This window comes from Megalobrama amblycephala, linkage group LG7 (genome assembly GCF_018812025.1).
Source record: "Megalobrama amblycephala isolate DHTTF-2021 linkage group LG7, ASM1881202v1, whole genome shotgun sequence".
In the NCBI taxonomy this organism is placed as follows: domain Eukaryota; kingdom Metazoa; phylum Chordata; class Actinopteri; order Cypriniformes; family Xenocyprididae; genus Megalobrama; species Megalobrama amblycephala.
In genome coordinates, this window is record NC_063050.1 from 4,406,882 (window position 1) to 4,418,280 (window position 11,399).

The 11,399-nt window shown below is 37.5% G+C and overlaps 1 protein-coding gene across 1 annotated transcript; it reads left to right on the top strand.

Moving 5' to 3' along the window:
• The first annotated feature begins 775 nt into the window (after nt 1-775).
• LOC125271084 (NACHT, LRR and PYD domains-containing protein 12-like) lies at nt 776-7,873 on the top strand. The gene is made up of 7 exons (XM_048195027.1): nt 776-887; nt 2,662-2,885; nt 3,136-5,205; nt 5,343-5,516; nt 6,347-6,520; nt 7,145-7,191; nt 7,279-7,873. Exons 2-7 carry the CDS (start codon nt 2,770-2,772, stop codon nt 7,830-7,832), a joined length of 3,135 nt encoding a protein of 1,044 aa, XP_048050984.1. The 5' UTR covers nt 776-887; nt 2,662-2,769; the 3' UTR covers nt 7,833-7,873.
• The last annotated feature ends 3,526 nt before the right edge of the window (nt 7,874-11,399 follow it).

Sequence of the window (11,399 nt, forward strand, 5' to 3'; positions counted from 1 at the left end):
CTACACACGCGGTAATGTTTTTAAGGGGAAAGTATTAACAGGATTAAAAAAACGAAATAACCGACATGGGAAAATTACGTCGGTTAGAGGTTCTGAATTTCGGTTTCGGTTACTTTTCGATTAATCGTCCAGCCCTAAGGCATAGTTTCAATAAATGTGTTTAAGCAAATGAGAAAAACTGTAATAAGCTGTGAGTAGCAATAATCTGGGTTTAAGATCTAAGAGCACATTGCGCAGTATATTATTATTAATTTCTCAACCAGTCTGTACTGAAGAGAAAAGTCTCCTAATTTTATTACACCAGGGCAAAAACAATATAACATTTGTGACATGTTTTCCACATTTAAATCATCCACTGCCTTTTTACGTGCTTTTTACATCTTCAAATTCAAACTTTACACATGTATATGAAGGATTTTTTTCAGTAGTTATAGACTTTATAGAAAGTTAGGGAGCAGCTGTAACTACAGTATAAATTTTACTGCTACAGTAAAGTTGAATTCAAAGTTCAAAATTGTTTGTTATGTTTATTACCCATGGACCTATTATTAACCTATGGACTTCACAGCAGGGGCGAGGCCACATACAGCAAGTGAAAAGCTCTAGTTAACCCAATCAATGCTGCAGAAATATAGGTTAATAATGGTGGGGAGGATGGGATGAAAGTTGGTGTCATCATCTGCTTTTATACTCCAAGCGTTAGACAATGATTGGTTAGATCTGAACATAATAAGTGACGTAACATTTGAGTCTTCCTGGTAGAACTTATGCTAGAGCTTTCATTTCGGTTTAACTGCTTCAGGTAGGTTTGAGAAAAAAGGGTTTTCATCAACTAGGAAAAAGGCTGAAAAAGAACCATAACATTTGCCAGTGAGACTGTTTTATAGGTAAGAACTTTTTATACAAATCTTGTTAAATGATTTGAAATTATGAAATTATAAACTGAAACAATATGTATTTGTCCCTGGAATAAATAGATCACATCATGACTTTGCTACAATAATAATAACAATGATAAAAATAACAATAAGTTGTGAGTAGCAATAATCAGGTTTTAAGATCTAAGAGCACATTACACAGTATGTTATTATTCATTTCTCATCCAGTCTGTACTGAAGAGAAAAGTCTCCTAATTTTATTACTCCAGGGCAAAAACATAGCATAGCATTTTTTTTTATGTTTACCACATTTAAATAATCTACTGCCTTTATGTTATGTCTATGTTTTTTACATCTTCAAATTCAAACTTTACACATGTATATGAAAGATTTTTTTCAGTAGTTATAGACTTTATAGAAAGTTAGGGAGCGGCTGTTACTATAAATTTTAATGCTACAGTAAAGCTGAATTCTAAGTTCAAAATTGTTTGTTATGTTTATTACCCATGGACCTATTATTAACCTATGGACTTCACAGCAGGGGCGAGGCCACATACAGCAAGTGAAAGGCTGGCTCTAGTAAATAATTAGAGATAAAATCAACAGGGTGAATCGCTCTTGCACCAGTTAGGTAAGCAGTTGGATTGTTGCTATTATCTGCTTTTGTCATGGTTAAGGTGCGTTCACCCGGCCTCGTAATTCCTGTAGTTACAAGATTCTAGCTTGTAAAAAGCGTTCACGTCCTCGTAGAGCTCGTAATTACAGCTTGTAAGCTGGGAGTTTTCTGAAAGCTCTCAGATGTACCACGTGGCCGCTGTACCACCTGACCGCTGTACCACCTGACCGCTGTAGATTGATTTATTAGGCGTCGATAGTGGTGCCATGGAAACGCATAATTCCCAGTCTAAGGACCAAAAGGACGTGAACAGCTCCAATATAACGTCACTTGTTGTCATTTCAAGATTCCGGTAAATACGAGGTGACGTGAATGCAGCTTTAGATAATGAATAATTGACAATGTGGTGAATAAAAAAAAAAAAGAATGCACACCTACTGTGAAAATGCATCCACTCATTTCAAGTGCTTTACAGGTTACAAAAAATCATGTACTTTTGTTTATTGATGCATTTAAAACTAAAACTAGTAAAATAAAAAAACAAATAATTTAATCAGCTTGTGCCAGTAGTTAATGCTGTAATTATCATCAGCTTGCATTAAGGACCCATCAGCTGCGCACATACACATATAGTATACCTTGGCGATAGATGTGCATGTTTTGGGGCAATATTAATTTAATCTTTGTCTGCTTTGATGGGAGATCATTCAAGCATATAAATGTATAGCAGCTGTATGTTTTCATGCTCACAGCAGCATCACATTTGGCTGTATTGTCATTATCTCATTCCAGCTTTGTTGGGGGGTTATTGATATATGCTATTTGTGCAGCAGCACTATGTGTTAATTACTCGCAGCAGCGTATCGGCATATGTATTGGCAGTAGCAAGTTCCTGTACTTGGTCTGCAGCAGCAGTAATAATCTACAGCAGCAGAAATTCAGCAGCAGTGTAGCAGATCTATTTCACCAAGACCAAATACATTAACATTGTCACATCCATTACCATGCTAACAATCTTCCAAGAGTTATCATGATTGAAATATATATGTATGTATGTATGTTTCAATCATCAATCAGATTTCATCAATCAGATTTCAATCATGACATATATATGTGTGTGTGTGTGTGTGTGTGTGTGTGTGTGTGTGTGTGTGTGTGTATTTTCAGCCACAATACTTGCCTATTTCTGTAAAGGGAAAAAAGAACAGCACTACTGATCTCTATGAGAAGCTGGAATAAGGAGGCACTGGCTCTAAAACGAGTCTGAATAAGAAGATGGAGGTGAGGGGCACTGCATCCTCTCCAGAACCCAGCTGTGTGTCTATCAAGAGTAACAGATCCATGCACTTCCCCCCTCAACTCAGTGATGGAGCAGTGACCTCTGACCCTGGGTAAAATAAAACATTGCTAAATAGATCTCATAAAGATCATAGAGATTAGGGGAACTCTTTGTTTTGATGATGGACCTGAGAGATTGGTAATGAAATTTGTTGTCAATTATTTTCAATTTAATTTATCAATTTTATTGATTAGTCTTAGTAGTTGTAATTATCAATGAAAAGATGTGCTGGTGCTAACAAAATGATCTGGTGCAAATAATTCTGCAATTTTTATATATATATATTTTTTTCTTGTACTCAGCAGTGATGAACTGATTCAGGTTCAGTCCAGATGTTGCATTTGTGAGCAGGTTCTGAGAGATCCGGTCTCTATCACATGTGGACACAGTTTCTGCAGACACTGCATCAGTGACTACTGGGATCAGTCCAGACCATCAGAAGACTTTGACTGTCCTCAGTGCAGAAAGAGATCCAGAACACGTCCTGCTCTACAGACACACAGAGTCAAAAGAGGATCCAGTTCTGCTGATTCTCCTCACTGTTATACACAAGCAACCCTGCAGAGGGAGACTAAAGATCTGCAGAAGCCAGTAGATGACGAAGTACAGAGAGTCAAAGACCAATTCAAAACCAGAATGAAGAAAAAGTATGAGATATTATTTGAGGGAAACAAACTCCAAGAGAATGAAACCCTCCTGAACAGGATTTACACACAGCTCTACATTATAGAGGGAGAGAGTGAAGGAGTGAATGAAGAACATGAGGTTTTACAGATGGAGAAAACAGCCAGAACACAACACTCAAAAGACACTACAATCAACTGCAATGACATCTTTAAAGCATCACCTGAACCAGGATGTGAGGAGAAAGACCAAATCAAGACTGTTATTACTAAAGGCATCGCTGGAATCGGAAAAACCGTCTCTGTGCAGAAGTTCATTCTGGACTGGGCCGAGGGAAAAGCCAATCAGGATGTAGATTTCATGTTTGTGCTTCCATTTCGAGAGATGAATTTGATCCGAGATCATCACTACAGTCTTCACAGACTTCTGCTGGACTTTCATCCTGAACTTCAAGATCTGGACTCAAAGATTTATGAGGAGTGTAAAGTTGTGTTCATCTTGGATGGTCTGGATGAAAGCAGAATCAAACTGATGTTTTCAGATCCTCAGAAAATTTCTGATGTGACTGAGACTTCATCAGTGGGTGTGTTGATGTCAAGCCTCATGAAAGGAGAGCTGCTTCCCTCTGCTCTCATCTGGATCACCTCCAGACCAGCAGCAGCCAATCAGATTCCCTCCAAATACATCAACCGTCTGACAGAAATTCAAGGATTCAGTGAGCCTCAGAAGGAGGAATATTTCAGGAAGAGAATCAGTGACGGTCATCAAGCCAGCAGAATCATCTCACACATCAGAAGAGCAAGAAGTCTCCACATCATGTGCCACATACCCGTCTTCTGCTGGATCTCATCCACTGTGCTTCAGAAGCTCCTGAAAGAAGATCTGAATGCAGAAATCCCTCAAACTCTGACTGAAATGTACATCCACTTCCTGCTGATTCAGATCAACATGGGGAATCAGAAGTATGAAGAAAGAGATCCAGAGAAACTCCTGCAGTCCAACATAGATGTGATTGTGAAACTTGCTGAAGTGGCTTTCAAACAGCTGATGAAGGGCAATGTGATGTTCTATGAGGAGGACCTGAGAGAGAGCGGTATAGATGCCACTGACGCCTCAGTGTATTCTGGGATTTGCACTGAGATCTTTAAGGAAGAATCTGTGATTAATCAGAGGAAAGTCTACAGCTTCATTCATCTGAGCATCCAGGAGTTTCTTGCTGCTATCAATGTGTTTTACCATTACATAATCAAAAATGTTGACACATTGCAGTTTATAGATGTAGTGCATAATCTGCTTAGAAGTGCAGTAGATAAAGCTATTGAGAGTGAGAATGGACAGCTGGATCTGTTCCTGCGGTTCCTGCTGGGAGTCTCACTGGAGTCCAATCAGAGACTCTTGCATGATCTACTCACACACACAGAGAACAGCTCAGAGAGCATCAGGAGAACCACACAGTACATTAAAGAGAAGATCAAAGATGGACATGGACTCTCCACTGAAAGATCCATCAATCTGTTCCTCTGTCTGCTGGAAGTGAAAGATCAGACTCTGTCCAGAGAGATTCAGGAGTTTGTGAAATCAGACAAACACCCAGTGAAGAAGCTCTCTCCTGCTCACTGCTCAACAATCGCCTACATGCTTCAGATGTCAGAGGAGGTGCTGGATGTGCTGGACCTCAAGAAATACAACACATCAGATGAGGGTAGAAGAAGACTAATACCAGCTGTGATCAACTGCACAAAAGCTATGTGAGTGTTAAAGCATGTATTATAGTGAAGAGTTTCTGAATATAATTACATTAGTTATGTCTTACATGATTGAAACTAATATTAAAGAAATTATAATTTTAGAATGCATTTAAAAATATAATTTTCATACCTTTCAGTCTTTCTGGCTCCAATCTCACTGGTCAGTCATGTGAAATTATGGCATCAGCTCTAAAATCCTCAAACTGTGTCCTGAGAGAACTGGACCTGAGTAACAATGACCTGCAGGATTCAGGAGTGAAGTTTCTCTCTGATGGACTGAAGAGTCCAACCTGTCAGCTGGAGATACTGCGGTTTGATTTTCACATTGAGTTATTCATATGTCCCTACAGGATTGCGATATTGTTTTTGTGATTTTTGCGATCAAAATGATTATTTTTCTGATGGTAATTTCCAGAAATTTGTGAAAATTTTGCAATTTTTTTTTTTTTTTTAAATTAGAATACCATATTTACCATGTATTATGTTAGATGCACAATAGTCATGCATGGCAATAGAACAAACAAAATGCTCAAAACTTGTTTATTGTGGCTAGTCCAGTGGTGTACTAGGCTATCTAGGTTTAATAACATGATCACTTACGATAGGAAATGTGACCAAATCAGCAATAAAATAAGAATAAACAAATTACAATAGGAAAAAAAAATACAACATAAAAAAGTGCTTATAGTTTAAGTACTGTTTGTTTTTCCCCCTGTTGTTTGATTAATATTAATGACACAGACAGGAGCGGGTATATATTAGGTTGCTTTCACTGTAAGACCTACTGTAATGAGTGGATCCAACACTGACACACGTCCCAAACTTGTTCACTCAAGACATAACTGCCAAAACAGTTAAATTCAATTAGATAATATTATTTATTTTTGTGATTAAAATTATTTTTTGTGATTATTTTGCGTTGAAATGACGAATTATGCAGTATCGCAAAAAATGTGGCATTTTGTAGATTTTGCGTTGTATTCAGCGATTGTGGAATCCTGAAAAACTGGAGGGACTGATATGTTGATACGTTCATAATGTTGGTGATTATTTGAAGGTTAAGGTTACTTTCTAGCTTTAAAACAACCCCTGTTTGCTGCTGATGTGCATTTGTATATGATCTGACTGTGTGTGTCTGTAGGTTGTCAGGCTGTATGGTGACAGAGGAAGGCTGTGGTTATATGTCTTCAGCTCTGAGTTCAAACTCCTCACACCTGAGAGAGCTGGATCTGAGCTACAATCACCCAGGACAATCAGGAGTCCAGCTTCTTAATGACAAACTGAAGGATCCAAACTGCTCACTGCAGATACTCAAGTATGTGGGTTGCAAGTTAAAACCCCAAAGGGTTGAAGTGGGAGCTCTTAATTTACTGGCAGAAAGTGTTTGCTGGAAATACAAGAAGAAACATAAAGCATGTTAAACCGAGCAGTGGATCTCAGCCCTAGTCCTCTAGGCCCCCAGCACTGCACATTTTAGATGTCTCCATAATGAAAAACACCTGATTCAACTCATCAGCTCATTAGAAGAAACACCAAGACCTCAGATGGGTGTGTCAGAGAGAGAGTGCTGGAGGTACTCCAGGACAGGGTTGGGAACCACTGACTTAGAAAATATAGACTGGGTTACTAAGAATTTGAAGATGGCAGAGATACCCATGTGATGTTATTTACAGGTTACAGTTTTACTGAATACAAATAATTTACAACTGAATATTAAATAATTTGTTTTACAATTATATGCATATATCAAATTACTTTTAGCTCCTTTAGATGTTCACTAAACACTACAGATTTTTTCAAGTATAAAGCTGTTCACTAGGGCCTTAAAACACTGAGATACCGAGACATACTGCTCTGTGAAGCTGTTTTGGATTGACTGTGTTGAGAAAACACTATACAAATAAATATGACTTTTGTTTGTATGTTTGTGTCTTTTTAGTTTGGATCATGGCGAACATTTCTGGATCAAACCAGGACTACGAAAATGTAGGTTCTTTCTCTGACACACTCTCGAACATTTTATGAAAACAAATGTGATTAATAAACTGTTTTTATCTCTCTTCATGTGTTAAGATGCCTGTGATCTCACACTGGATCCAAACACAGCAAACACTCAACTTGTCCTGTATAATGGGAACAGAAAGACAAAATATGTGGAAGCTCATCAGCCATATCCTGATCATCCAGAGAGATTTGTTGATATTCCACAGGTTCTGAGTCGAGAAAATCTGACTGGACGCTGTTACTGGGAGGTTGAATGGAGATCTTGGGCTCGTATAGCAGTGGCCTGTAAAGGAATCAGCAGGAAAGAGACTGTCTCTAAGTTTGGATACAATGACAAATCCTGGTGTCTTTTCTGCACTGGTAATGGATTTGTTGTCTGGCACAATAATGAGAGCACTAGCATACCAACCCATGTACCAAAATCTAATAGAGTAGGAGTGTATGTGGACGTGTCGGCTGGCACTCTGTCCTTCTTCAGCGTCTCTGACACACACACACTCACACACTTACACACATTCAACACCACATTCACTGAACCCCTCTATGCTGGATTTAAGGTTTTTGAGTCTAAACTGTCTCTTTGCCAGATTACACAACAGACACACTTAAATGTAGACCACTAGTGTCTCTCTCAGAGCTAAGAGGAATTTAAAAGTTAGAAATACACAGAAAAAAAGAGCAAAGGTATTACTTTGCTGTGTCCACTCTTCTAGAGATACTTTGATATGTCAAGAAACTCCAGCAGCTTTCATTTCTTGTCTGTAGAGAGAAGACAAACTCTTTCAAATGACACACAAATACAGAAGAGAACATACAGAATGTTTGGAAATCAGAGAGTTGTTCAGCAGTTCTATTCACGCTTCGGATGTCAGAGAGTGTTTTGTAAGCATCACTGATGGCCAGTGCAACCATTATGTCATAAGAACATGTGGTTTGTGCAATGCAGAGTCACTAAGATCTCAGAATTGTGTGTGAGACAAAAGTGATTTAACAGGTTCTTCCAAATGTACTGTTACTGGAATGTTTTTATTGTAAATCTGCAGTTTTGTGTCCTGTATCCATTCACACAGTGCAGTCTGACAAACCCCAGTTCAGTCTTTGTACTGTCAGTTAATTAATGTTAATTAAGTTAATTAATTAATTGGTCATTAATTAGTGTACTGCAAGTGTAATTCAATTCAATTTATTTGATCATTTATTTTGTTCCAATGGACATTTACAGATAATAGGACCCTATGTGTACACATGATTATATGAGAATAGCTCCTCTTCAATTTCTGATGATTATGTAGCGCCTCCTTCTGGACAGAGATGGATCCGATGCACTTAGATTTGTGCAAGTAAGAGATTACAAGAGTTGATCAATTTATGATGAAAAATGTGTGACAAGAATAGAGAATAAGAACTTAGATGCACTTCTGTTATGTGTGAAGCAGTTTTCTGAAACTTATGCATGCAATTTGGCTGTTGAAATAATGTAAGTATAGTAGCCTACTAGTGTTGTCACGGTACCAAAATTCCAGTAGTCGGTACCAATACCATTAAAATTTCATGGTTCTCGGTACCAATTTCGGTACCACAGGAAAATCTGTTAGAACTAGCTTACTATTTTATTTAACAAGCTTAATTTAAAAACATTAAAGACGATGGTAATCATACATGTACATATTTGGAGCGTGTGTGTGTATGTTTGTGTGTATATATAAATAAATGAAATAAATTTTGAAATATAAAAAAAAGAAAATAAACAAATGCTCGAACATCCATTTTGTAACAGATGTGCATGTTTATTTTAGCCATTCCGTCAGTGAAACAACACACTACAGCCTGTAAAACTATGAAATAAATATCAGTAATTTATGGCAAACTAAAAAAATAAGAATGTTATTTATTTTATTTTTTTTTCCACACAAAGATATGCGTCATATAGGGATGTGGGACATGAGCAGGAAAGAGATTTCTCTTTAATAATATCTTCATGTTATCTCCTGATGTTACAAACAACTGGCACTTGTTTTAAAAGGTCTGAAGATCGAGTTTTATCTTCAGCAGGAGCAAGACATTCAGGCTATGTTTGATTTTGCGCTGCCAGAGAAAGCAAAACTATAAATCGCAGGCATTTGTGAAACGCACAATACAAATAAACTTGACACACCTTATCAAGTCTAATAACTAACACAAACTGTGTTCAATAGAATTTGACGTGCAAGCAAAAAGGTTTCTGTCCTACAGTGTTTTTTCTACTTTAGCCTACCACAGTAAAGAATGTGAATATAGCCTAATTGGCCTAAAAGCGAACAAAAGGAAGAAACGTTTATAATACCCTGCAGGAGTGAAGATTTGAAAAAGAAACAGAGATTCCATGTTCAGTGGAATAACTAATGGAATATTGATAAATTCTCTGCTAATCGGGTGACCAGATTGCGATTCTCAAAACAGAATACAAAGCTGACGAAGCTTAAATATATGGACTTGCATACCTCTCTCATTTGGCATGAACCATAATGTTTCCATGGCTGCAATGTCACATTTGATTGCTAAACTATTATTTCTTCATAAACAAAGCTTTGTGCTTCACTCGTATCATCTTTATGTAAATACTAGCACAGCCCTATCAGTGGGTACCAAATATACGCGGATACTCCCGGTACTGCAGAAATGCTGGTATCATCACATTTTCAAAATTTCAGAAAAGAACGGTACTTTTGACAACACTACAGTATTTTGTATAAATGGTTTGCATATAGCCTGTACATCTTTGGTTGTTTTCTAAAAACATAATGTTTTCAAAAGTATTGGGACACCCCTCCAAATCACTGGATTCAGGTGTTCTAATCACTTCATGGCCACTGGTGTATAAAAGGCATGTAGACTACTTCTACAAACATTTGTGAAAGAAGGGGTTGCTCTCAGGAGCTCAGTGAATTCAAGTATGGTTTGTGATTGCCACCTGTGCAAAAAGCCCATTCGTGAAATTTCCTCACTACTAAATATTCCATGGTCAACTGTTAGTGGTATCATAACAAAGCAACTGGGAACAACAGCAACTCAGCCTCGAAGTGGTAGGCCACGTAAAATCACAGAGGGAAGGGAGGATGATACAGCAGAGGAAAGATGAGAAGGTTTCCCCAAACACTGTCATTGGTCAGTAATCAGTCCCATCAGTAAATTAGTTTTTTTTTTTTTTTTTTTTTTAAAGTTCAGGAGGAGCACCTTTAGATAATCTAACCAATCAGCACGAGAGGAGGCATATACATAGAGCAGACTCACCTTAGTTCCACATTTTTCTAACATCCTTTCTCCACCCAACTCTTCACTCTCGATTATTCCTATCCCAGCCAGGGATGGGGGGATTATTCTGGGTTTGGGCCAAATACCAAGATCTGAGCCCTCTCCCCAAACAGCATGCCAAATATGCATATCCTTATATAATTAAATGTAAGTGTGATTTTTAAACATTGCATTGTCATACTAACTGTTACTCAATAATAAAAAGTAGTAATGTTAACATTGTATAACCAAAGTTTAAGTCTTATTGTTGTACTTTGGCATGCTGTTGTCTTTTTGTTTGTACATATTAAAATTACAAGGTTTTGAGACTTTAGTTTAAGATTTATTTTTATTTTAATTTATTTTATATTTGTTGACTATCAGTATAGTTTCACTATTAAAAAGTTACATAAACGTGCAACAGGAGTCATATTCTCTTACCAGTAAACTTAGTGACAGTGACCAAAGTAATATCAAAGATGGCAATGTCTTAAACGGATAAGTCTTTTCATTTTTGACATGATGAGAGTCCAGTGGAGCTGCAAGTTCATTCATCAGATCTTTATAAATTGACAGCAGCTTTTATATTTTGGTGGAGAGAGGAGCATTTGAGTCCTGGATCTGTGACTGAATTTAAAACCTTCAGACGACACACAGCTCATATCTCCATCACTGTAAGCTACAGAAACCACATATGAAAACCCACAACACATGGTGTACATGGGTTTGTCTTACACTGTATGTCTCACACTGACAAGACAGCTAGTTGTCTAGTCTGGCTTAGTTTACACAGCGCAGGTTTTCCAAGAATGGTGTTGTAAGTCCAGAAAATGTACTAGTGTGTGTTCGATTATAAAGTTGTCAGTTGTCATTCCCGTAAATAACTGAACTGTGTGTGAACGTAACCTTGCAGCTTTATT

What these genes read in the sequence shown, in the direction of transcription:
- LOC125271084 (XM_048195027.1), top strand. Translation starts at nt 2,770, where the DNA reads ATGGAGGTGAGGGGCACTGCATCCTCTCCAGAACCCAGCTGTGTGTCT. An exon ending in TGTCAGCTGGAGATACTGCG is followed by an intron (nt 5,517 to 6,346) that starts GTTTGATTTTCA and finishes GTGTGTCTGTAG; the next exon opens with GTTGTCAGGCTGTATGGTGA. An exon ending in TGCTCACTGCAGATACTCAA is followed by an intron (nt 6,521 to 7,144) that starts GTATGTGGGTTG and finishes GTGTCTTTTTAG; the next exon opens with TTTGGATCATGGCGAACATT.